At 43.4% G+C, this 27379-nt stretch overlaps 1 protein-coding gene across 1 annotated transcript in view; it reads right to left on the bottom strand.

The window, feature by feature from the left end:
- Positions 1 to 993: 993 nt before the first annotated feature.
- The window catches only part of LOC125901625 (semaphorin-6B-like), a 48289-nt gene continuing 21903 nt past the window's right edge, over positions 994 to 27379 (bottom strand). Inside the window, exons 4-17 of the mRNA XM_049597367.1 lie at positions 24619 to 24679; positions 24444 to 24506; positions 20362 to 20460; positions 20188 to 20278; positions 19805 to 19924; positions 17269 to 17357; positions 15935 to 16152; positions 15714 to 15845; positions 15278 to 15427; positions 15000 to 15176; positions 11774 to 11914; positions 10383 to 10460; positions 6289 to 6350; positions 994 to 4875 (exon numbers count right to left, since the gene is read on the bottom strand). Coding sequence (XP_049453324.1) covers positions 3890 to 4875; positions 6289 to 6350; positions 10383 to 10460; positions 11774 to 11914; positions 15000 to 15176; positions 15278 to 15427; positions 15714 to 15845; positions 15935 to 16152; positions 17269 to 17357; positions 19805 to 19924; positions 20188 to 20278; positions 20362 to 20460; positions 24444 to 24506; positions 24619 to 24679 — 2467 coding nt within the window. The 3' untranslated portion in view covers positions 994 to 3889. The remainder of the gene's footprint in view (positions 4876 to 6288; positions 6351 to 10382; positions 10461 to 11773; positions 11915 to 14999; positions 15177 to 15277; positions 15428 to 15713; positions 15846 to 15934; positions 16153 to 17268; positions 17358 to 19804; positions 19925 to 20187; positions 20279 to 20361; positions 20461 to 24443; positions 24507 to 24618; positions 24680 to 27379) is intronic.

The following is a 27379-nucleotide window of genomic DNA, read 5'->3' as shown; positions in this document are numbered from 1 at the left end:
GTCATAAATGAGGTCATTATATTACAGCTTCTGAGCAAGTTCTGCGATGGTGCTGATTACAGCAAGACCACTTAGACCGTTTCTCCTTAGTACTTAGTTCAGGGTCCACAGTTTAATACATTCAGCGTCAAACTGACATTTGGCCATGTTGTAGTGCTAGTTTACTGTCTCTGTCAAGTAGCTGTCTGTTAGTCACTCACTCTGCACTTAGTCACTTTTAGTTTGAACAGCACTTCAGAGAAAAACCCTTGTGCCGAAAATTCACTGTACTTAAAAATAAAGTGTTTTTTTACAAACGTGACAAGTTTGTGAGTCACTTGTGGTCACTTTTGGACCACAACCCACCAGTTGGTAAACCACTGACTTAGACCTTCCTGTCTTATTGTTGCAACAAGTATGTTTGAATGAGTTTACGTTTTGAAGCACTTTGCTCAGCAGGGGCAACTGACTGCTTTAACAACTGTAATAATACCCTAAAATTTTGAGCGCAGCACTTGTCAAGCTCACTGTGTGCACTGAACCAGCGGCAAATGCAGCTTAAACTGTATTGTGTCTGAGAGGGGCTTAACTGGAAGAGTTCATGTAAGTTAAGTTAATCATATTGGGCTGTTTTGGGGGCTTCTCCAGCACTGCTGCCCCACGCACAGCGCGTGGTGAGCCAAAATGCATGTGTTTGGGAAGCCATCTTGGTTTTTTTTGGAGCCAGCATTGACCATATTTGGACTGGAGGAGCTTTCCACTATTTTCATCTCTCCTTAAGAAACTCTTAAGTCTCTGAAAAGTCCTCCTCCTCCTCCTCCTCCTCCTCCTCCTAGCAGCTCTTCTGCTCACTAAGTGCAGTTTGTTTGGGCAGGTGTGAACACAACAATCACACATCAAAACAATGAACAACAAATGAACTCTGGTGCAGTTTGTTTGTGGTGAGAACGTGTTCTGACCTGGATCTGACATTACGCATTGTTTGGGTTAAACATGAGCATATTACAGTCCTGGAGGATTATTAATGTGCACCTCCTCCTGTACTGCCTTAATATGCACATTCAGCACATCCAATGCATCAAAACGTTGTTTTCTAGTTGGAGCCGCGCCTCGTTTTCAAACTGTATGGTTTGACTAAAATGAACAATGACAGCAATATAGTCCACGGTGAGCAGCGCTAAAATCAACCTGCGTAGTTGTCCCTCCATTGTGACATTTGAAAGTTTCACATTTATCTTGCAAGTGTACTCTTCTTCAACGTTTTGTTTACTTCCTGGAAATCCTGACCAATCAAGTGTAGCTTTCTTGTGGAGGCATTTTATGTGGTCCACTTGTAAATGCTGCCGTGAGAACATGAAACTGGTCACTGATTCGGACCAAAGCAAGACAACTCAAGGTCTGAAAGCACCCCCAGATTGAAGCAATGCCTGGCAGACAGCCTGTCATTCAAGTAGCGCCACACTTAATCATGCGTAACTTTAAGCCTTAATAAAATGTTAACAGGTTAGCTATATAAATATTCCCCCCCGTACAGTCATGAATGTTAACGTTAGCTTCAGAGAACAAAACTAGACTGTAAACATGTTTATATCTGCTCTAAAGTTGGGCATTTCTAACATGGAGGTCTGTAAGGATAGACTCACTTTTAGAGCCACCATCTAGTGGCCATTAGAGAAACTGCAGTTTTTGGCACTTATACCTTGGCTTCATTTTTCAGCCCTGGACGTCGCCACTTGGAAGCACTGAGCACACAACTTGATTATTGGACTTGGACATACTGCACAAGTTGTGTAAGATTTTGTAAACAGATGTTTTGACAGTTTGGCTGTTGTGAGATGTTGTCCCCAAGCAATGAATGGATCAATATGTTCGTCGTTTACCGTGGTGCATGAGAGAAAAACAAAATCTTCCTTGAGATTCAGGGTAACGTGGCGTGACTCATCTGATATACAAATGGTCATTTTGTGGGTGAAGTATCCTTTTAAGCATCTTGGTGATTTCAATCTTGGAGCAGGTCGATATGAAACATATGAAAACAGATTTTCATACATTAATAGCTATAATGACATGATAATGTCTATTTTTGTTTGCAAGCTAGTGCCTGATATCATTTTTTTGGAGTTACTGTTTGTCTTACATTATCTAAATTAAAGTTTACTATGTACAGATAAACCATATATTGCTGCTCACCACAAGGTCAGCACAAACCAGTGTTCATTCGTCCGCCACTGACCAGGACTGAAAATCAAGTCATCCGGTCAGTTATAGCAAATTCTCATTATTTTCCACAGTCGTCGTGGGTGCACGTCATCTCATCAAGTCTTACTTGCTTTTTACTTCTGTCTTCTTTATCTTGTCTCTTTCTTATGACTTCCATCTCCACGCTAACACACTCACACCATGTTGTGTTGATCTAATCGCCGACCACTTCATGGCACCGGACACTTTGATGGGCTGAATATATAGTCCCATTTGCCTGCTGGGAACATTTCCATTACCCCTATTGGCTTCGAGTTAGGCCACAGGTTTCAATCATCGCCACTGTAACTGTCACTTTGTTCTGTATCACGTCTGCGAGACCTTGACCCACTGTGGGCTTAAGGGGAAATTTTGCCCAATAAAACCTGACTGTGTTCTATAATTCAGCATTAATGAATGTGTGTGTGTGTGCGTGTGTGTGTGTGTGTGTGTGTGTGTGTGTGTGTGTGTATAAAAACCCTAAGGTGACAGTGAAGGACAGGGTGTTCATATATTGCAGTGCCTTTACTTTAAATCCTCTCTTTCTTCCTTCCTTCCTGTCCGGCTCTGATTTTTCAGTCAGTCCAGCGTTTGGGTGCAATCTCCCCCGACGTCCTCGTGGAATTATTGGTCATTAAAGAGTACATGGAGTGTAAGGAGGAGGCAAACGAATAGAGCGATGGACGGCTGAGATGCCGTCATTTACAGAGAGCATGCGGTTGGCAGAAATAGTGCTGACATTTCAGTCCTGCACTCTGCTCTCCAACGACGTGAGTTATGGTCCCATATCCCCGTGAGACAGGTTCGAGGCATTTGGCACACACCTCGTGCTTCTTGTACACACAGAATACTAAATACCCTCCGTCACCTGTTCAAAAACATGTAAGCGTCGACTGTGTGTGTGCAGCAAAGAGGGAGAGAAGAAGAAAAGAGATGGAGAGAAAGATTCCTCGTCCTCCATTAGATTTGTGTTTACAGTCAGATTGACTTCAGTCTTTTGTCCGATGAGTCGCCTGCAGCTTCAGATACTTTTACGGCATTCAGATTTTGCAATTTCACTTCAAGTACCTAGTTGGCAATCAGACCAACAGGTAATATAGCATGGAACAGATGGGTGGCAGTCTTGTTAATGTTATCCAAGAGGGGAGAGCATCCCACTCCTGCAGCAATATTCGACTGGCTCTGCAGCCTCAGTTATTCTGCACAGAGAAGGCAGCTTGTAAGAGCCATGTCCATCTTTGTCTCTGTCATCTCTGCCCCCCCTCCCCATTCAGTCTTTCCTTCTTTGCTTCTTTCCTTGCTTCCTTCTCTTTCCTCCCTCCTCCTGCTGCCGCTGAGTAGCAGGAGAGAGGCAACTCTGCAATGCAGACACAGCAACAACCTCAGTCCATCTGACCAATTAGTGTGAGCCAGGATATGAGTGGCAGACCCAGCAGCCAGTCATAAAGAGAGACTCATCATGGGGCGTGACGGGGAGGGGGGGGGGGTTTGCCTGAGAGACTGACAGAGGAGATCAGAGGGGCTGAATGACAAATAAAGATGTGGGGAAAAGAGAAAGGAAGGGAGAGGGGAATGGACAGAATGAGGAGGAGAGAGAAAAGAGAGAGCTATGTAAATAAAACAGAGAGCGTTGGACATGGAAAAGCTCCCGTCCGCTTCATTCCCTCAAGAGTCACTGGCCAGCCTGAGTCCTATCACTGCAGTTCTTCTTACTCATCAGCTGGCTGAGATCCACCAGCTCGCCCAGCTCCCCTCGTTCCAGGGCCCCTCGCAGCAGAGCCCTGCTCAGCCCGGGGGTGTGTTGCTGGGACACGTAAGCCTGGCTGCTGGGAGCTGGCATGGATGGTGGAGGCAGGGGGACGGGGACCATGCCGTGACTGCTGAGGATGTATCCCTCCGGGGCTGGCCAACGCAAAGGCAGCGGCTCGCCGTACTCCATGGGGGCGCTGGGTGCTGAGACCACCCTCCGGCGCTCAGGCGAGTCCTGGGGGGTCATGGGGTACACGTATTCTCCAGCAGACTTCCTGAGAGGGGCTTTGGGTGTCCCCCTCACTGCTTTTTCTTGCTTGCTCAGGCAGACGTAGTGCTGGCGTGGTGTGTCATTCCCTCGGCTCTCACCGCCATGTCTCCCACCTCCCCCTTGCTGGAAGAGTCTGGTGGTCAGATAGACAGACGGGGGGATGCGGCAAGGTGAACCCAGACCCACAGAGCCTCCACCCAGGTACGTCTGGCTGGTGTCCCACCCTCCAGAGTTGGAGTCAGACAGTCGTAGGCCTCTGCGCTTCTGCTGCGGCGTGTGCTCCGGGGTTGGCAGGAAACCCGGGTCAAGCTCCCCTGACTTCACCCAGCCATTGGGCATAACAAACAGGGTTTCCCCACCTTGAGTGCAAGGGCGCTCCCCGCCTCCTTGCCGTGTCACGCTGAGAACAGAGCCTCCCATCCCACCGCCGTTGCTCAGCAAGCCTCTTTCGCGCCGCTGGATGGAGGACTGGGAGGAGGTGCCGTGGCGACGGTTGGTGGGCTTGTGGGCCATGATCCAGCAGACGGCGAGGCCGGAGAGCGCCGCCCCAATGGTGAACGCAGACACTGCAGACGCCACGAGCAGGTTGAGGGAGACCAAGCTCTCCGGTTCGATCAGCAAACTCTGCTGCAGAATTCCTGAAGATAAAGAGACACAATTATAAGGGTGACATTTAGTAGAACAGTAAAGCATCGTCTCTCGATGTCTGTCCACAGGGTGCAGTTTTAAATTATCATCATTATTACATAGTGCTATTCAGCTACTTAGTGCTTTTCCCCTCCCAAGATATAATTTATCATAATAAATCAATAACTACAATAACACTCATAATTGGCGATCATGGCGTTTAGCATTATACGATGATTATCTTTAAAAGGAGCTCTTCTCCAGTCTGGCCTTGAGGCTCCACAGGCTCCAGGTTCACAGAGGCCTGCACTTGTCATCAGCACAGCTCAGACCACAGCAGCTGACTCTCCTTTTCTCCTCTCTCCTCTCCTCCTCTCCTCACACTTTCCATCCTGCAGCCCGGTCAGTGAGTCTCTCCTCGCAGCATACCATTACCTCAGTGTTTCCACCCCGGCCCTAATCACTCCCATCTGCAGACACAGCAGCACATGCCTGTCCCTGGCTCGGCCTCTGCTGCGCTTTCACCGCTCGGATTAGAGTCTGTCAGGTCTGCAGCCTGGCATCGCTGACTTCTACTGCTATCAGTTTCTAAGAGCGGGATAAAAACTAGAAGCCCATTCATCAGTTTAAAACAAATGAGCGTGACAAGGGACTGGAATGCGTTTTATGCTCTTTTTCTGGAAATTCAGATCTAAACGAGTGGATTTTATGACTTTGAATCTGGCCTAAAACAGGCGGAACAGTTCAGAAAGAATCTGCTGGAGAGGAAATGCCTGTTTTTTTTTTTGTTTCCACTGACTTTGTGAATTTCAGAGCAGAGTTCAAAGAGGCCCTCTCTGGTGCTGCTGCAGCGACATCTGAGCCTCTCAACAGAAGTGACATCAGTATTTTATGCTAAGCTATTTCCAGCTTTCTCGCCGGCTACCCTCGGTCATTCCCCCTCTCAGATGTTCAGCTTTGAGAGAACAAAGCCTCATGACCGGGACGATGTTGCAGTTCCCGTCCTGCAGCCTGTGGCGGTTTTGTCTACCAGCAGCTACACCTCTCACATCCTCCCTAATTAAACAGTCTCACACTGGGAACGTTTTGACCTGTAGGCAGTGAGGCTGAAACCAAAATCCCACTTTGACTCCCACCTGATTCAGCTCTGAAAAGAGACACCAAAACACTTAGTTGCTAATATCAAGGTTGAGTGGATCTTGCTGAGCTGGGAAAGCAATCACATTATACCTAGAATTAGATTAAAATGTGCTAAATTACAGACGTTGTCACAGATACTCTCACTTGGTTGTATTTTTTTTTTCAGGACAAAATGTTCAGTGACAAGCAGACAGGTGTAATGATGGACTGAGCCACTAGGTGGAGCCTGCCCTCAGTCGGCTGTACACAGGCAGAAGCATCCATGTCATAGTGCTGCAACCTACCATCACAGTCTCCTAGATGGGAGGTAGTGTTTCCATATTCCACATCTTGTTGAAACGGCAGCCTGCAGTCACACAGAGATCAGGACATCAGAGACTTAAACACTTCTCTTCACATACAAACAGTAGGAAACATATTAAAGTGTCCTTAATTCACCATATATAGAGTTATGCCATCTGTGCTTACAGTCCAACATGGCAGACACAAATAACGATATATCTGATAACTTGTTATGTCTACATTTGGATAGAAAATTGCACATTAATGGGGACATTAGTTGATTGTCATCAATCAAATTGATATGGCACATATTGATGTGTCATCCAGTGTAATAGGATATGCTATTGAGCCTGTTATTGATTTTCTCCTTTTGCTTTCCGTCCCTAAGGGAGGTCAGAGGTCAGGGTCAGCCGGATGATGATGGGAGCTTGAGGAGGGATTGTGATACTGAGTACCATGATTGATTCTGATACAGATACTAAGAAAGCTTCACATTGTTTATGGGAATATGAATTTATAAATGCTAACAACAGCAATTCTTTTTAAACTATTACTAATAGATAAAGGTTGGTATTTAACACTGTAAATCACTAAATCAAACACTACACCGCCATACATCTTTACTGGTTACAGAACCACAGTTAAAATGTATTCCATTATTTTATAGCTTTACTTAAAATTACTGACTAAAATTATTACAAAACACAGACAGTGGACGTTTGGATTACTGAAGCACAGGATGTGTGCTGTGGTTCAGTGGTTTCCTGCATGACCAGACTGCTCACTGGCACAAACATACACTGGTTAAAGGAGCTGTGTGCTACATTCAGAGCATTAATATAGCAGCAAACAACTACTTGCTATGTGAAGATACTCTCACCGGCCACTTTATTAGGTACACCTTGCTATTACCGGGTTGGAAACTGTTTTGTCTCCAGAACTGTCTTAATTAACAAGGTGCTGGAAACATTCCTCAGAGATTTTGGTCCATATTGACATGATAACATCACACAGTTCACATTCACGACACAAATCTTCGGTTCCACCACATCCCAAAGGTGCTCTATTGGATTGAGATCTGGTGACTGTGGAGGCCATTGGAGTGCAGTGAACTCATTGGCTATGGTTACATGATGGCTTCTCATTCAGAATTAAATAAATCTGAATGAAATCATTTGGAATTTAAGTCTTTCCAGGTAGTTTACATGGGAAATATTCATTCTGAATGAGGGTTTACACGGGAGATCAGTTTAATCGCCTTTATTCGGGTCTGCACAAGGTTTGGGGCAGGGAAGGTTTCTGAGTGGATAGGGGGCGGGGCGGATGTTACGTGTTTACATTTAGCGGAAGAAAACACTGTAGTCCTCGCTCCAGATAACAAGATTCTTGACGACGCCGTTCTTAGTGCCTTTTTCGGGCTTGTTTTGCTTATATTCTTGAAGCAGCAGTACGACAACAACCTTGTTCTGCTAATGCTTCGTCTGTTGAGGAGGAGAAGGGAGGTAGAAGGTTGAAGAAGGGAGACAGAAGACCGTGCTGTGGCGTATGGAAACCGGTGAGTGCAACGAGTCCGACTCCTCTATCTCAGCCCGTTGCTATGCACGCTACGTCATCGCGCCAGAGGGGCAAGGAAATGAGCGTGCGCAGAAAGACCGGAATGGCTGGAATCGGGTAGGAGGTGTATACAAGACAGAAAAATTCTTCCATTCGGGTTCTGAAAAGAAATATTCCACCCCTGTGCACCCGATTAGATTTTCTTTTGGGTTGGCTGTTTTCATTTGGGTTGAGGTGTTTAGAAGGAGCATTTCTATTCGAGGAGGGCTTCCAACCCGAATGCAAAAGGAATACATGGCTCCATGTAAACGCACGTATTGTCATGTCCAAGAAACCAGTTTGAGATGATCTGAGCTTTGTGACATGGTGTGTTATCCTGCTGGAAGTAGCCATCAGAAGATGGGTACACTGTGGTCATAAAGGGATGGACACGGTCAGCAACAATACTCAGGTAGGCTGTGGTGTTTAAACCATGCTCAGTTGGTACTAAGGGGCCCAAAGTGTGCGAAGAAAATCTCCCCCACACCATTACACCACCACCACCAGCCTGAACCGTTGATACAAGGCAGGATGGATCCATGCTTTCATGTTGTTCACACCAAATTCTGACCCTACCATCTGAATGTGGCAGCAGAAATCCAGACTCATCAGACCAGGCAACGTTTTTCCAATCTTCTATTGTCCAGTTTTGGTGAGCCTGTGTGAACTGTAGCCTCAGTTTCCTGTTGTTAGCTGACAGGAGTGGCACCTGGTGTGGTCTTCTGCTGCTGTAGCCCATCTGCTTCAAGGTTGGACGTGTTGTTGGTTCAGAGATGGTCTTCTGCAGGCCTTGGTTGTAACCAGTGGTTATTTGACTTCCTGTTGCCTTTCTATCATCTTGAACCAGTCTGGTCATTCTCCTCTGACCTCTGGCATCAACAAGGCATTTTCACCCAGAGAACTGCTGCTCACTGGATATTTTCTCTTTGTCGGACCATCCTCTGTAAACACTAGAGATGGTTTTGTGTGAAAATCCCAGTAAACACTCAGACCAGCCCGTCTGGCACCAACAACCATGCCAAGTTCAAAGTCACTTAAATCACCTTTCTTCCCCATTCTGATGCTCAGTTTGAACTTCAGCAGGTCGTTTGGACCATGTCTACATGACTAAATGTGTTGAGCTGCTGCCACATGATTGGCTGATTAGCTATTATGAGCTGTAATGAGCAGTCGAACAGGTGTACCTAATAAAGTGGCCTAATTAAGTGTATAGTGAATGGCTTCCTCTGCAGAGAATGTAGTCACACTCCCTCTGTGTGTGTTGTAATCCGAGCTTCTCTGTTCTTTGTTGTGGTAGAAGTTCCAGCAACGCATGTAAAGTGTCTGTGAGAACCTGTGTGTGCAACCCACCAGCTAGCTAATTGCTGCCTCTTTACATTGCACTCATATGGAGGTTAACACCGATATCAGGACAGCACCATCACGGGCAGTGTAGTGTCCATCCTCTGCCTCTCCCCAATTAACATTGTTAGCTCTGTCGGCACAACACAATCTCATCCCTACTCATCAGATTTTGATGCTTGGGCAGCCTTTTGTGTTGTATCTTGACAACACAGTTAACTTGGGGAAACAGAAATGCTTGGTTATTGTTAGAAAAAGATTGTGGCTGTCGTTGGTCACATCAGTCAACTGTAACTAATGACTAACGTGACAAAATAACTAAACGTTGACTTTTAGCCTTACAGGGGATATGAATGCTGGTCTCCTGGGTCAAAGTCCTGTGTTTGTTTGACCCTTCCACCTCCACTATCACCTGCCCTAAGCAGACTTTTGTGCTCTTTATAATATGTCTGTTGCTCCAAATGTCTAATACTGACGTGGATGTGTTTTGTGACGACCCCCTCAGCTCCACTAGGTGAGTCTGTTTTAAGGCAGAGGGTCATTGTTGACATCATGAGCCCCACCTGGGCCAGTGTGCTTCATGATATGAAGCTCAAAACCTTCCAGCAGACTTCCCTCAAGCACTGTTAGCCGCCAACTCAGCCACCTCCATGTTGAGAGCTGTGTGCAGACAACCTCTGAATCATAGATACATGCTGAATATCTAAAAGAACTTTCTTTCTTATTTATCTATCATTTTCTTCTTTATATGTTTTGCATTCATGCAGAATTTTATTTCAATTACTGAGCAACATGTGTCGATTTCATTTCTGTTATTTCGGTTGTTATCTTCTTTTTTTCCTACATGTGTTACTATGTCCATAATTCTCCTTGAGGGGGCATTGTGGAATAAACAGAAATCTAAAATCTTGCTTGCAGACAGAGGAGCTCTCTCTAACTACAAGAACAGTCTGACATCCTTTGCTGCATCTACTCTCCTTATTTTATGTGACGAAGTGAATAATGAATTCACCATTAGCTTAGTCGCCAGACCTTTTCGTGTGCAACATAAAGGAATGTTGTAACTTTGCCAGTAAAACTCTCTCCACATAAAACAACTCATTCCTGTGTGTGCAGACAGCAGATCTGCAGAGGTAGGTGTGTAGGTGTGTGTTGTCCTCACCGTGTGCCTGGTCTCAGGAAGGAGCAGGTGCTGCCTCTGGTCCAGCCACAGTACGGGTCTCGGGAGGCTAGACAACTCCTACACACCAATGAAAATAAAAAGTTGAGAAATGCTGAGCGCTGACCTGATTCTCACAGCAGCAATTTCAAACATTTTAACAGGAATCTCTCCCTGGGAAAGAAAGAAAAAGTTACCTGTGAAACCTGGAGACAGTTGTTAGAGCAGGGAAGTTAGTTAGCTTATTGTCTATCCGGCTAACAAGGTAACTAGTTAGATAAAGTGGGCCATTAAAGGGGCAGTTCACCCCAAAATCAAAAACACATATTTTTCCTCTTACGTGTAGAGCTATTTATTGATTGAAATTGTTCTGGTGTGAGTTGCAGAATGTTGGAGATATCACTTGTAGAGACGTCTGCCTTCTCTTGAATATAATGGAACTAGATGGCACTTGGTTTGTGGTGCTCAAAGTGCCAAAAATACATTTGAAAAACTCAAGCAAGAACTATATTCTTTTACGAAACACCTGACAACTTGCACAGAAGAAAGCGTGCATCGACTCATGGACAAGAGGATCATGCTCGTGACAGCCAATATTGGAGTCCTCCTCGGCTGAGCTGTAACGTTAGCTAGCTCAGTAGTGCCAGGTGAGCTAGCAGCAGTAGATGCAGGCTTCCTTCTGCGCAGTGATACAGTTGGAGGGCGTAGTTCAGTAGAAAGAAAATAGTTCTGTCATGCAACTGCTCACAACAAGGTCTGTGGATTATCTTGAGCTAGTGGGTCATGATTTCTGGAAAGAGATATTGCTGTTGAGATTTTCAAATTAATGTTTTTGGCGCTTTGAGCACCACAAGTCGAGTGGCATCTAGTTCCATTATATTCAATAGAAAGCAGACATCTCTACGGCTGATATCGCCAACAATCGCCAACTCACACCAAAATAATCTTACTGATAAATAGCATTTTGGGGTGAACTGTCCTTTTAAAATCCTAAAAATTGAATCCCCGTATGAGCAGTCACAAACAAAATGCCTTCTTTGTATTCATAATGAATCTCCTATCTTAATACAAACTTAGATGAAGATGATGTTGAAGCGTTGTGTGACAAGTTAAATAGTATCTCCCAGGATAAAATTCTCCCAAAATAAACAAACTAGCTGTAGTTTAACAAACACAGACGCCATCTATACCTTGCTGATTAAGACATCAGCAGAAGTGCATAGATTTTATTAGGACAACGGCACTAACAGGGAGTGAGAACACAGCGACAAAACAAAAGTTGGCCAGTGATTCGTCCCTTGGCCAGTGTCCACTACTACGTTTAATTTGACCTAATTATCAGCCAAAGAAGAAATACTTTCCAAGGCACAAACAGGTGACTGTGTGGCACTTACTTCATGCAGCGTGAGTGCAGGTGGCAGCGAGATGTGGGCACTCGGACCAGACAGGAGGGGAAGGCCAGCAGCAGAGTGTGACTGGTGCGGTCCAACGACAGAGACAGGAGCTGACGAGCCTGAGGAGAGTCCTCGGTACACCTGGAGACAGCGAGACGCAGAAGTGCGAAGACAGGGAGGCAGAGGGTAAGGAGCCGGCAGAGGAAGGTCAATGTACGCTTTCTGGCCTCAAATTAAGTCGTGGCAGGGTCAAAGGCCTCATCTGTTAGTACTTCAAGCCAGACAGTCCTCTGCCCTAACCCTCATATAAACAGTCACAACAGCAGCAGACTCTGCACACAGCCAGAGCTGTGCGGTGGGAGGAAATAAACTCTGCTGTGTTAGCTGCCAGTGGAGGAAGCCCCAATTTTCTTCCTTTCTTTCACAGTAATGAAAAAAGACAATGATTAAATCTAAAAAAAAAAATGTTTAGATGATCAATCAATAAGTCAGTCGACAGGGACTTATTCCAATGATAGTCATTTTCCACGCTCAAACTTTGCATATTCTCTGGTTCTAGCCTCTCAAACGTGCACCTTTTATGCTTTTAAAACTAACAAGTTGAATAACAATTTTGTACATTATTATGGACATTTTACAGTTTTTTGACAAGATGTTATCATATTAAGTGATTAATTGTCACATTAATTGATAAGAATGATTGTAAGTTCTAATTCTAACACCTAACTCTTTAAAGCTGTGGTAGGAAGTAGCATTTTGAGCATATTGCAATTAAAGTGGACAAAGAATATTTTGTTGTAAGGCTTGTGACGAAAGACTCTGGCCAATCACAGGTCATTTCAGAGAGAGGGCGTTCCTACTGGCTGTTCAGCTGCGTGTGCATGTCCTTTCTTTGAAAGCCTGATTCAATGGCGAAATTTGTGAATTTGGCAACCAATGAAGCTCTTGTGAAAGTTTAGTCAGGAAGACAATACTTTTCTTGCTCAGGCTGTAAGTTTCTTCCTCATCCTGTCATTCACTCCTTTTACGTATGCTCACTCACTATCTCTAGGTGTCATTGTCTGGGTACGTCGATCGAGTTATCAGCTGATTCACAATAAACCAATCAATCAACAGCGACACCTTCTCTGTCAGCCTATCATCTTACTGCTCCTTATTTTAAACATGGCTCTTTCTCTGTCGTAGTTCTTTCTTGCTGCAGTCGTGCGCCCCCTCCACCTCCCCATCACCACCTAGCCTTTATGGATTCATCAGCCTCATCTGCCTCATTATCCATCAGCCTCAGAGTCATCAGCCACCACCACCAGTGTCTGGACACTGTGGGGGGATTTATCCTGCTGCCGCTCAGATGTCCCTCGACCACAAAATATCTCGCCAAGCACCAAAGTCTTCTGTTTAATCTCAATCAGCACAAATCATCTGTTAATCTGTACACTCATATTCTGTATTCAATATTATCTTTGCTTCATTCTTCTGTCTCTCCTCATTGAACTGTCTACACTGCAAAGCAACCCGTAAAAGACAGATGGACTCATCAAAGAGAGAGTTTAAAACAGAATCTGACAGTTAACGAAATAAAATATGTGTCAATATTAGTGAAGCGTTTAACCTCACTCCCCTCCTCCTCTGCCGGATTCAGGAAGCTCTTGACTTTTCAAAAATAACATCGTTTTTCTGTTATTTCTTATGTATTTCGCACCAGAGCAGCCTAAACACACATAGTCCAAAATCCCGATGAGTGGTGACAAGTCATGTCATGCCGTTTTTTGACGGGAAAAGTTACAGGATTACTCGCGATCTTATGTGGAGATGTTAGCAGGGACTTAGCTCATTTATTGTGATATTTTATGGTATTTCTGTGTCATAAACAACATCAGCTATCATAATCATCTGATTTCAATCACTAAAATGTTTGAAGCTGGCTGAGTGTTGTCTGATCACTGACAGTACTGTTTTGAAGCTGAGTGACCGATTTGTCATTTGGAGCTCCACCTGGAAAAAAACCCACTGTAGAATGGTCATACTTTGAGCAGTCTTCTTCAAATTTGAAACAGATGTTCATTGATAGTGTGCCTACAGCCCCACAGTGTCATTTACCTGCTCAGATGAAGCCACAGACAGTTATTCATCCCGAAAAACATTTTTTATTCTATTTTAGGCAAAATCTTCATTTTTTTTACTGACTTCAGAGGCCCATTACTCTGTCTCTGTATCACTTAGAGTGTTTCTGACACTTTCACAAGAAACTTTAGGGAGTTTTCTTTCTGGCAAGACCTCATGCATGCATGTAGTCAGAACGGTTCAGAAGCTACAGTCATTTTAATTTTTGGTATGTCATTTTAGGCCTTTTTGCTGCAAAATGGGGGTGGAGTTAAGCAATGGGGAGAAAACGTTGCTAGAGCCTTGAATCAAAGTGTGTCCTCCGCCTCACTCCCCACCACAGATCACCTCGCCGGGAGGAGAACGTGCAGCAGCTGCTCCAGAGACAGACCTCCATCAGCGGCTGCAGTAACCCAAATCAAGACAGTGCAAACCCCACCAGATCATCATACGTTAGACCCAATGCTGCAGCTGGCTACCAGCCAGATGTGACACCCGGAGCTTGGGGGTTTGTGCTGGCTGAATTGCAGCTGCTACAGCTACCAAGCGAAGATGCGACTCCTGAGCTGCTGCCCACTTTCCTCCGTGGGGAGCCTTGCTTGCTTATTGTTGTCTCATTTGTGGTCTGATGAACAGAGACCAGGAGCAGAGAGAATGTGCTGCATGCAGCTGTACAATGAAATAAGATTAAATAAATCAATGTATGGGAAACAGTGGGTGACTGTTTGAAGTGTATATATGCCTGTGGTCGTCTCGTGGGAGGGGCTTAGAACAGACAAAGGAGAGCTGCAGGAGGGAGGTGTATTTCCAAATTCTCACGTTCTTTTTTTCTCACCTTTTCCAGATTTCTGCCTACCCAGCTTTAACTATTTATAACTCATAGTGCTACACACAGTCAAATAAATAACTCAATAGTTTTTAACTCTAAGCTGCACTTCAGCAATGTTAAAATCACATATTTAAAATGAGTGTAATTGGACACAGTTCTTGGCTGAGGTGTCACTGCTGCTCCAGGTCTCAAACAGAGGCAGGCAACATGAGACCTGACTTACTGTACCTGGAGCAACATGTCAAAATGTATAATTTAATGCAGATCAGGGACAAATATGTCTCGACTCCTACTCACTTCTCTGGGTTGAATCCTTCCACCTCCTCCAGAAACACGCTGCTGTGGGAGACAGAATCTCCGCTGGGAACCATTAGGAACTTGAGGATGGTTCCTCGAGTCGAGCCCAGGAACAAGACTGTACGATTCTTGTGGGGACCAGCTTCTGTGTCCACCACCATGGCTGTCAGCTGGTACCTGTGGATAGATAGTGGAAACATGTTTTCCTTCATCCTTCCTTCGAGCTATGATACATATTCTCAGATTTCATGGGTGCCATCAAACGTCCGAGTCAGTACCGTCCCATCGTCTTGACCACCCAGGGTCTGTGCCCCAGCAGCGGAACGGTCTCGTCCATCAGTGGGTGGGTCTTCACAAAGTTCAGCACCTCATCTGGCAGCGTGGTAGAGGAGCTAAATCTGGATCCCTGCACTGCACATCCTCCTGGTCTGCAGGCAGAGACAGAAAAGTGAGAGTTGAAGAGTAGATGGGAACGAGAGCGATTGAAGTCCAGAGAGAGCAAGAAGAAAAGAGCCGGAGGAGTTCTTTTTGCGGCTGCTGGAGGCTGTATTAGAATATTTGCTGAATAGTAGTGAAGTTGCTGCATGATTGACAGCTGGAGTTTATAACAAGGGAGCGAGTACAGTAGACTGTATATGTGAGACAGATGCTCAGTAAAGCAGCACTGCAGTATTTTGCCCACGATCGGCTCTCATACACTTTGCATAACAATACCTCGGTTTAGGCACCGCTTCGTCCGGCACAGGAGTCCAAATAGACTCGGGGGATTTCTGCTCTTTAAAGCGGCCCTCAAAGACATGAGCGAGCTGCTGCATGTCAAACACACACACTGCAGAGCCGGGGATGCTGCCACAGGAAAACAAAAATAAGACAGCAGTGAGAAAAACAGTGTTTGTGTTTGTTTGTTTGTGTACACAGTGTGTGCGTTTCCCTACCTGTTTGGCGGTGTGGAGAAGAGACCCAGGATGACGTCCCGTCCCTGCATGTGGATGATGTTGCTTGTGGCGTGCAGGAGGTTGAAGTAAAAGTGTGAATCTCCCGGGACGGAGCAGTTGAGCCGAGCCTTTAGAAATGTGGTCCACTGTTTCTCGAGCACTCGCTGTGAGCCGCCCAGGTCTGCCTTACACACACGAGCCACACGGGACACCATCACCTGGAACATAAGACAAGAGAGGCTCAGTATAATGGAGGGATAATAATAATAATAATAATAATAATAATAATAATAATAATAATAACTGTATTTGGTATGGCACCTTTCATAGAAACAAAAGTGCCTCACAAAAGTAGAAGAAGATGAAGAAAAGCACACAACAATAAAAACACAGACCACATAGACCGCAAGGTAAAAGTTAAGACCATAAAATATAGAAACACATATAATATACAAAACACAGACATTAACAAATATAATATACATGAAAACGCAGAAACCGAGGACGCCAAGAGTAACAAGGAACAGGCAAAAGAGATCTGAGGGCGAGAGGTCATTTTGATGTAAAGGAAGAAAGAAAGAAAGAAAGAAAGAAAGAAAGAAAGAAAGAGACAGAAAATAAATAAATTAATAAATAATAAAGAAAGAAAGATAAAAAGAAGGAATGAGAGAGAATATCAGAACGACAGAAAAACTGAAAGAAAATAAATAAATAAATAAAAAAAGATAAAAAGAAAGACAGAACGAATGAATGAAAAAAGATAAGAAAAGAAATAAATAAAGAAAGAAAGAAAGATGAAAAAAGAAAGAAAGAAAAGAAGGAAAGAATGAAATAAAGAAAGAAAAAAGAGGGAAAGAAAAAAGAAAGAAAGAAAAGACTGAAAGAGAGAAAATAAATAGATAACAAATAAAGAAAGAAAGATAAAAAGAAAGAAAGAAAGAAAGAAAGAAAGAAAGGATAATGAATTAAGAGAAAAAGATGTAAAGAAAAAGAAAGAATTAAGAAACAAAGAAAGAAAGAAAGAACAAAAGAAAGAAAGCAAAGACAGCAAGACAGAAAGAAAGAAAGAAAGAAAGAAAGAAAGAAAGAAAGAAAGAAAGAATTAAGAAAAAGAAAGAAAGAATGCAGACAGAAAGACAAAAATGGAAGAAAGAAAGAAAGACAGAAAGAAAAATTAAGATAAGAAAAAGGAAAAAAGACAAAGAAATAAAGAACAAATGAAAGAAAAGAAGGGGAGAATGAAAGAAAGAAAGAAAGAAAGAAAGAAAGAAAGAAAGAAAGAAAGAAAGAAAGAAAGAAAGAAAGAAAGAAAGAAAGAAAAGAAAAGACAGCACCTTCTCCAGATGATGAAACTCCATGGCCATCTCTCTGAAGAAGAAATAGATGTGAGGTCCCCACTCCATGGAGCTCACAAAGTACGGCTCTGAAACACAATAAGAGGAAAACACAGTCAGACAAACACTCTCACACACTTACATACACACACACACACACACACACACACACACACACTCTCTATCACACATACAGATCAGCAGAGCTGTGCTGCTGCCGGGGGCCACACGTAGCGCTCCACAGTCCCTGACATGGAGCTGTAATAACAGTCCCATCAACATGGACCGCTGCTGTCCACGGGCCTCGCTCATCAAGTATTCATGTCCTGTTTAATTTATCATCATGGACAAGAGGATGCACATTATTTATCATTTATTCATCCAGCACTGTTCCAGCGTTGACCTGCCCCGGCTTGTTTTCTTCCTCTGTGGAAAACAACTGTTCAGTCGAAGGCTTGTTAAAACCCTGAACCTGTAGAGTCCAACTAACCTCAATACATCACTCTGCCTGAGTGCATTGCTCTTATAATGAATCTATTAAGGGTCCAGTGCGGAGGATTCAGGGGGATATAATGGAATAAAATACAAGAAGTGTGTTTTCTTTAGTGTATAATGTGGTTGGGTTTAGGAAACAAAAACATGTGGTTAGGTTCGGTTTGGCTTTATAATCTTACAGGATGCGAACACTGCTCTCCAGGGTGAAAACTGGTATTTGTTTGTGTTTGTTGAGACCCATTCACCAAACATGACCGGCCACATATCATGCAAATGTTAAAGGACAGCTTTTTCATCATTTTCTTCTGCCACAAAACGTTGCCCAAGCACCGGATTTCGACAACTTCGGAGTGAGACCGAGTTGCTACATGAGGAGCAGGTCCTCAACCATTAAGTCCGCCAAGTTTCTACAGCAGCTCAGAACAGACAAACCAAACACTGGCTTCACATAGGCCCATTCCTGCTTTCACGTTTTTCCATTAACCACCAAAATACACTTTCAAAATACACTTCCGTTATTACAGGGAGTTTACATTTACATACAGTCTCTTTCAAAATAAAAGCGCTATGTCGGTACACCAACGTGAATTAATGTTTTTTTCCTTCAACAACAAAAGCACGTGGTTAGGTTTAGGAAAAAAGAGCAGGGTTTGGCTTTATCTTATGGGACATGAACACCTCTCTCCTGGGTGAATGTGGGTAATTGTTGGACCCATCGACCACCACTCCTGCCCGCCCAACTCTGACTTTCGTCACCTTAACTTTCATTCATATCCCACTGCGTTTCCCCCTGACGCTGCCAAGTGCCATTAAACTATAACAGCAACCGGCCGCATATCATGCGGACTTCAAAGGACAGCTTTTTCATCAGTGTCTGCCGCCACAAGTCACTGCCCAGGCGCCGGATTTTGACGACTTCTGAGTGAGACCGGGTTGCTACATGCAGAGAGGGTCGTCGATTGATCCATTTCTCCGTTACAGTAGCCCAAAACAGACAATCGAAACACTGGCTTTACTTTTTAATGAGAATGAAGCTTTTTGGTTGCTTTTTTTGTGTTGCGATGCACCTCATGTTTCTGCACTCTAAGCGTCTGGTGTTTTTGCCGGAGTGCTCTGAACTCCTTCAGTTGAAAAAGTTTCAACTCAAAGCAGAAAAACGCCCCAAGTCATCTCTTCTATTGTCATCTTTTTTCCCATTGTCCAATCAGATGATTTGAGAGGCGGGCGTTGGTAGCAGTTGCTGGATACCCAGAGCTATACGCCCCTACGATAGACAGCAGGTTGTCAAACTGTCTGAGTCATCCTAAAATATGCCTGGAAACAGCCATCATGGAGGCAAAGCTCCTGGACCAACTGGTGGTACTCCCCATGATCCACCCTCTTCTTTAGGATCTCATGTACCCACACAGATCTCCGTTTACCTGTGACCAACAAACTGTTTACTGACAGCCTCTCACCCTCAACCTGTGAAACACTCTCTCTGTGATCAGGGCTTTATTCAGTATTTTTACTGGTTTAAATCACTCGGTCAGTTTGTTTTGGGGAGGACGAGACCTCTGTGGATAATTTGGCTCACGGTAAAAACCTCTTAAACATGTTGATCTTAAGTTACCAGAAAGAAAAGTTAAGCCCACATTAGCATGTGCCAGGTTAGGGCACTGTCTGTGACATGCCAAATCGTGTCAGGGAAGCACTGATTTGTAACATGAAACTGTTTTTACCAGTTTAAATCACCAGTCTGGGGAGAAATAGACCTCTGTGGATAATTCAGCTCCTGGTTAAAACCTCCTCCTCAGCGCTAGAAAGCACTACATCCCCCTACATCCAACACACTGCATCTTTAAATACAGGCCTACTCATGTTTGGTTTCACTGCTTATTATTTAGCTCCAGCACCTCATAAAAACACCGCCACAGCCATTTAATTTTCTTTTGGTAAACTACTGAAGATAATGGTGATGGTTTCTGTTATTTGCTTCCTGATGGTCTGTTGAAGGCGTCTGACTCACGAGTCATTTCAATGTGTGTGTTTCTAAAAGTACCTCTGAACCATTTGGAGTCGTGTTTGACTGTGCGGAGGGCGGGGCTGTCTCCGAGACTGCGATAGATCACTGCGTCGATGGCCAGGAAGTCTGTCACAGTACCAGTAAAGAGACTACCGTCTGAGAGCAAGAGAGGTGCACACAGAGAGGAGACGAGGAGATTAAGAAGAAGAAGAAGAGAGGGAAGATACAGATGGAGAGATAGCACAAGGTCAGGGAGATTAAAACCAAACAAGCAATGCAGCGAGAGGTCTGACTATAAACCATTTGTAAAGGTAAACACAAGGGCACAGATGTTTGAGTGTCTGGAGCTGAAAACTGCGTCTGATGTCTGTGAGAAGCCCTGAATTCTTCATCTGTGGTGTGCACACTGAAGATACTACCTGCAAATAAAGCCACATTGGCATGCCGTGGATCATATGGACACCGTGCCATCCCGCTGACAGACTCTCCCACCATTTCTAGAGTGTCTCTCTGCAAAAGGAAAATAATTACATAGATAAATAAACTGGCAAGCACACAGAGAGTGGCCAGCTGACAGATAGATGGATACTAACAGTGTAGTTGGCACACAGCGGGTTGAAGGCGTTTGTTCCACATACAAACAGGCCACCATGCTGGCTGAGCAGAACCTTGATGAAATTACGGCACTCTCCCTATAGAAAAAAACACACAAAGAAACAATTAAAGAGGAGAAGAAAATATCCAGGAACAGGGCGACAGGTTTGAACCCAAAGCTAAGCTCAAAACTACCAGTCGGAGAAAGAAGGCTGTAAGTGTTAAGTATGAAAAACGCAGCTTAAAACAATCCTTGGAGGAAATAACACCCTCAAGCACGCTCCATCTGGAGGAACAATAGGACGCAGACTTTATAGCTGTCTTCAAAGTGGAGGCTGCTGATTGAGTCGAGATTTAAAGCTGCTGCCAGCGAATCTGAAACTTGATGACACCGGTCAGCCCCTCGGCCCCTTTGTGATAGTGTTTTACAAAAGTGCCTGATGACATAATTTTGCAAAGATGGGAAAAATAATTGATGGAACTTGGGTAAAAGATACCGTAGAGACCAGCAGTCATAAGTAACTCCTTTCCTCGCTCCACTCCACTCCACCAAAGCAGGTATGTCTGCATGGCTGCCCATCAGTGTGGACTTAAAATGACAGTCAGGCAGAAACTTGGGTCTCTTGTGACTGGTTAGGGAAATTGAGTCCTCTCCTGCGAAAATTAGTTAAGCCCAGTGAGATCAAGAATTTGTGACAAGTTGAGTTGAAACATGCAACTTCTGCTGGGTCACACCAATGCAACTAGATGAGATGGTGTATCATCTCTATGCAACAACTCTCTGTATTTCCGCTCTGGTTTCCAGCTTTTCGGGCTTCAAATGGACTGTGTTCATAAAAATACGCCATGTTTGGGGCATAAACACATACAGCGAGCCACCGTCTGACACCAACACGCCGTGAGGGCTCGTCAGGGATGGAGCACCTGTCATCTGCGGTCATTTTGACTTGACCAGTGGACTTCACTACAAGCCGATTGACTGTAGAAACAGGTGACATGCTTTACGTTCTAAAACCAGCTGCCGGCGATTTGACAAGCTGAGTTGCAGGTGACACCATCTGTGTGCTAAGCTAAGTTACAGATTCACTGAGTATCAATCTTCTTTTCTATATTCAGTTAAGAAAGCGAATACTCTTCATCCCCATAACATCTCAAACTATTCCTTTAATCACTCCCACCTGTGCTTCCCTGCTGTGACATATCAATAAGTGAGCTCTATAAAAATTATTCTCATAGTGTCACAAGAAGAACATTATTTACCAATACAATATCAGGAGGAAAATTACACATTTAAAAAGGCAAAACCACTTTGCTTGCTCAGCTCAGTCTCATTCAAACTAAAATACACTTACTAATACTGATTAGCCTGCAGTTCAAACACACACACTGGAATACCATTAGTTGATAAGCATGTATTCTTGCCATGCAAAGAGCACTGTTTGGTTGGCCTTTGGCAAACAATAATATAATGTGTAAATACAGCTGCTTCCACTCTTTAAGATAAGCTAACCAGCCACTGGCTCTGGCTTCATTTTGACTGCACATTAATTACCAAAATGCAGATAAACTACCTACCTAATAAAAAACAAGATAATAATATGTGCTAATTTTCTTTCAGTAACATGCTGTACATGTGTTATAATAATCATATAAATTAATAATCAATAAAAAAAGAATTACAAATTAACTTGTTCAGGGGAATAAACAAAATAATATATGACACTGTAAAATAATGGTAAAATGAGCAATTTAACTTTCTAATTAAACTAGGGATGCACTGGGCCAATAATGATACCAATGTTTAAAATAACATTTTGTCATTAGCCGTTTTTATATTAGTATTTCTTTAGTTTTTTGTTGTTATTTATTCTTTTGTTCCAGGGAAACACAGAAATCTACACTATAAAAAAATAAATGAAGTCCTTCATTACACCTTTGAATGAGCACAAATTTAATTAAATTTTAAAAGCCTTTTTACTATATGATACATCGTATTTCCCCCTCTAATACTTATTTTACAGTGCTGTGAAAACATCAACAAATTTCTCCTACAAACAGCTGGCCAAAAGCTACATTTTGGCTGCTTTGAGGCAACTATGACTAGCTGCTAACGGCTAACAGCTAACTTAACTAGCTCTCCTCCTGCCCATTTCAACACAGATTTGTTGTTGTTTTCTTTCTCTTCACATACACTCCTCTCAGAAGTGTAGTGGTAGCTGAGTGGGAGCCAGAGGACTTTGGTGGTTTTGACATGATAACAATACACCATGTTTCAGGGTTCACGTGACGTTGGATAACTCGCCAATCTCCCCAGAGAGCAGGTAAAGTGTAACGAGCTGGGGAGGGGGAAAAGGCCTCTCTATTATTTAGTAGGCTTTGCTGTGTAGTTATGTTGTCGTGGCCTTATGTAACATTTCAAAAATAATTGTAGTAGTAGTAGTAAAAAGATAAACATTTTGATTTTTGATTTTGATTAGTGGCGCCCCCTATAGATGACAGTACCCTTAGCATTCAGGCAGCGTATCAATCTTCTAGCAAGAAAGCAATTGAGTGTATCGCCCAAAAAAATGTTCCCTTTACACCTTTTAACAATGACTGCATTTCACTCTGGTGTTTCACCCCAACAAATTCTCACCCCGACCTCGTCACATATTTACGCTTTGGTCATGGACTTTCCACATCCACATACGACGTGCAAGGTACCCTAGGTGCGTTAGTTGTTGATATTCTGGGACTCCGTGTCAAGTTCTGCATTCTTGCAATATACACTTTTCACAGGAAATTTACATGGGTACAACACCGCGAATTGACGTTTTTTTCCCTTCAACAACAGACACACATGGTTGGGTTTGGGCAACAAAAGCAAGTGGTTAGGTTTAGGAAAATAGAACAGGGTTTGGCTTTAGAATCTTACGGGATGCGAACTCTGCTCTCTTTGGTGCTTTTTTTCCACTGCCCAAGCACTGGATTTCGACGACATCGGAGGGAGACCGGGCTCTTCAGCTCACTTCACAGGTATTGTTGGCTTACAGGCGCACCTGAATGCAACTGGGCCATCGCTAATGTTATTAGTTCCACCTGTGCTGCTTTACCTGCTATGACATTTCAAAATGTCTGCTGTGAAAAAGGTCTATTGACTGTCATAACTTTAACTGCACACCTCTCTAATAGATGCTATGTGACTGTAAAGCATTAGGTCTGGTCTGGTGACTGCGTGTCAGATGATTCACAGTTGCATCATTTGTCCTTACCCCGAGTTAACGGGCTTTAGCTTCACCTTTTCTGTCTTTTGTCTTCCTCCTCTTGTGCTCTCCCCACCTTGGGCAAATCTTTCTCTTCCTGTCTCGTTTTTTCTCCTTTCATCTATGCTTTTTGAAGCAAAACATCTTTTCCTTTCTTACTACCTGGTGGCCGTCCTGTCTTTCTGTGTTTCTTCCCCACTTTTCCTCCACCTTCACACATCCCAAACCTACCTACACCTCCCGTCCTCAAATGATTTCAATTACTGTGTCCTCCCCGAGGCTGTGTCACTCTCTCTGCTCAGTTTGCTTTATAATGTTTCCTCTTACCTCTTTTTCTTTTTCCATGAGTTCCACCCAGATTGGATTTTGCCGGTGGCGCTGCCGCATTTACACAATAAAGCTTATATTTTAGGTTACACCCTGTCAAGCAAGCTGCCATCCCATTGAATGTTTCTCTTGTGCAGATTTGATCACATTCCCTCATATCTCAGAATATTGTCAACTATCACTTTATACACACACATAATTTTCCAGTCCTTCCCCACAGGCTATGAATGAGATATGAGGAGAGAATTGGCACAATGCAGGTGTGCGAAACAATAGCGTTCATGGACATCTGCTGGCCTGGGTAACGTTTCACTGAGCTAGCATGATTAAGTGATGCGCTGATTCTGTATCAACAAGATCAAATTTGTGTAAATACCGTATGCAGGTGCACCCGAAGGAAATAAGGTTTCTCTAACAGCTGCTGTGCCTGTCCATGCGTGTGATAGTATAGATGGTGTTGATGCATGAAAGAGTGGATCTCAAAGTCAGAGCGTTGTGTACGAGCACTGTACCTCGTGTTTGCCCTTCATACGGCACACTCGGATGTCGTTCTTGTTGGACTCCCATGTCCGTTTCTGCCAAAAGAGCAAACCGTGGTCAGGGTAAGTTTGTCATGTGTGTATTGGAACATCATAGTTGTTAGTGTATGTTTGAGTTTGTTTTTGTGTGTAAGAAAATGAGTCTTACCTTGCTGTAGAACATCTCATCACCTGCCATGTTATCCAGCTCCACTCTGTACAGGTCATCTCTACAAAACACACAACAAATCAGTGCCAATGCAATACTGCAGAATATCTGATACACAATCTACAGGATGTGTAAGGAAGGAGTCAGAAAACAGCCTGTTTTTTTTATTTATTTTTTTTTAGCTTTGTTCTGTTTTATAATCAAGAGCCCTTTCCCATATGCATGTGCAGTCTTGGCTTGACTCAGTTTGGGTTGCATCTCTGTACAACCGTGCTACCAGCTTAATGGTAGGTCTTCAACTTAACAGGACATTTTCCGCTGGTGTTATTGTGGTCGACAACTTTAAATCTTCTCTTGGCACTGTATCAAAGTATGCTGGGTGCCCATCTCCTCCAGCTTGACTGCAATGTCTCAGGAGCACAGATGTAGTGCTGTCGAGTGCACCGGATCGCTGCTCTGCAACTTTTTTTCTCCAAGTGAGGAAATAGAATAGCAAAAGTTTGCATGGCCTGGTTAAAATTCATGTAATTTTTTTTGTAGGTGCTTGAAAATCCAATCATCACTGCAGCATATGTCATGCAAGAGAGCCAATAAAAACAAATGGAATGGTCAAAGTTGTCACATTAACATAATTCACAACGTCAATTCGTGCACTGAATAACTACAAGTAACAATTTCACTTTAAAGGTATAGTTTGTGGGATTTTGTGCCATCTAGTGGTGAGGTTGCAGATTGCAACTGACTGAAAATTCTCCCACGTGCCACACATGTAGGAGAAATACAGTGAACTGCTGTAGAAGACCATGGCCGACTCTGTGGAGGAGGACCAGCTCTGTATGTAGATATAAACGTCTCATTCTAAGGTGATGAAAACACAAAAAAACCTTATTTTCAGGTGATTATACACTAATGAAAACATAGTTATGAAGTTTACATTCCCTTTCTGCTCATAGATGCCTCTAAATCCTACACTCTGGATCTTTAAAAATTGCTGCTAAATTATTTTTGCTCAGTAGCTAGCCAACTGTGTATGACATGTGCATCACTCTTCTGAGGGTCTGTATGTGTGATGCATTGTCACTGAATCGGCACTGAATGTTAACGCTGAATAATGATGACAAATCTGACGTCACCCCAACCCGCTTGGCGGCAGTCGGGTGCGCCTTGGCATCTCTGGCGTGGCACAGCACAACTCTGCATGTTGAAACTGCTGATAGAAAGCGTGGCATGATTTGACTCAGTGCAGCCAAAAGTGCCAATTAAAAAGTTGTCGATGACTAAGTGATAGTGGCAGAGTTACAGCAGCTTATGTTAATACTTATTCTGCAACAAACAAACAGGAAACACAGATTAGAAGTGAGTATATATGATGTCTGTTGCTCAAAACAGTGACTGTTGTTGTTGCCATAGAAGAAAATGTTATCAGCACACCACTTCTGTTAGACTGCCACCTGTTTGTGCTTTCTTTTGTGACACAAATCTGTTCAGGTCAAACAGACTGAAGCCACCTAATTAAAATTGTGCTTCAATGCTGAGACGTTTCAACTTAATGAGGTGGATGATATAATTTATTTGTGTTGTTCATTTGGTCAGTTTATCATTCCTAGAGGGACAGGTCACCCCAAAATACAAATTTTGCCTCTGACCTGTTGTGCTAATCATCAGTCTAGATTGTTTTGGTGTGAGCTACAGAGTGCTGGAGATATCAGCTGTAGAGATGTCTGCCTTCTCTTGAATATAATGGAACTAGATGACACTCGACTTGTGGTGCTCAAAGTGCCGGAAAAAAAAAAAAATCATTTGAAAAACTCAACAGCAATGTCTCTTCCCAGAAATCATGACCTGGTTACTCAAGATAATCCACAGACCTTGTTGTGAGCAGTTTCATGTGGGAACTATTTTCTTTCTACCTAACTACGCCCACCAACCATATCACTGCGCAGAAAGCTTGTGCTTGTGACAGTGCAAGATGTAAACATTAATGAACTTGGCTGAACTGTAATGTTCGTCAGCTCAGTGGTGCTAGGTGAGCTAGCAATGGATGCACGTTTTGTTCTGCACGGTGATACAGTTGCTGGGTAGTTCTGTAGAAAGAAAATAGTTCCTACATGAAACTGCTCACAACAAGGTCTGTGGATTATGTTGAGTAACCAGGTCATGATTTCTGGAAAGAGACATTGCTGAGTTTTTCAAACGTGTTTTTCTGCACTTTGAGCACCACAAGCTGAGTGTCATCGAGTTCCATCATACTGGAGAGAATCTACAATTAATACCTCCAACACTCGGCAACTCCCACCAAAACAATCTAGATTGATAATTAGCACTACAGGTAAAAGGAAACACATGTATTTTTAATTTTGAGGTGAGCTATCCCTTTAATTTCAGCATGAGGCACAACACTCGGTGTGCATTCCTCTCTCCTCATTAGATGTTACAAGGTCATACTTATTTGGTATTTACATGAGCCTCATATTCACTCTGTTATGTATATTTATGGAAATTTATGTAAAAGTTTTGATATAAACAATGAAAGCAAATACTTCAGCTTTCATCAGACGGCGAAATGTTTTCGCTGGAGGTTCAGATTTGGCAGACGGACCACACTTTACCCACTACTATTTACTATTTCCCATATTTCATATCTAAGAGTAATGTGAACAAACAGCTTTCGCTTGACATTTAAAAGCACGATTTGAATGCTTCCTCGCAACAACAAACTGAAAATGTCCTCCGCAGAGTGACAGCAGATGGAAGCTGAGGC

The sequence above is a fragment of the Epinephelus fuscoguttatus genome, linkage group LG15 (assembly GCF_011397635.1).
Source record: "Epinephelus fuscoguttatus linkage group LG15, E.fuscoguttatus.final_Chr_v1".
NCBI lineage: Eukaryota > Metazoa > Chordata > Actinopteri > Perciformes > Serranidae > Epinephelus > Epinephelus fuscoguttatus.
This window is presented reverse-complemented; position numbering and strand designations above follow the sequence as displayed.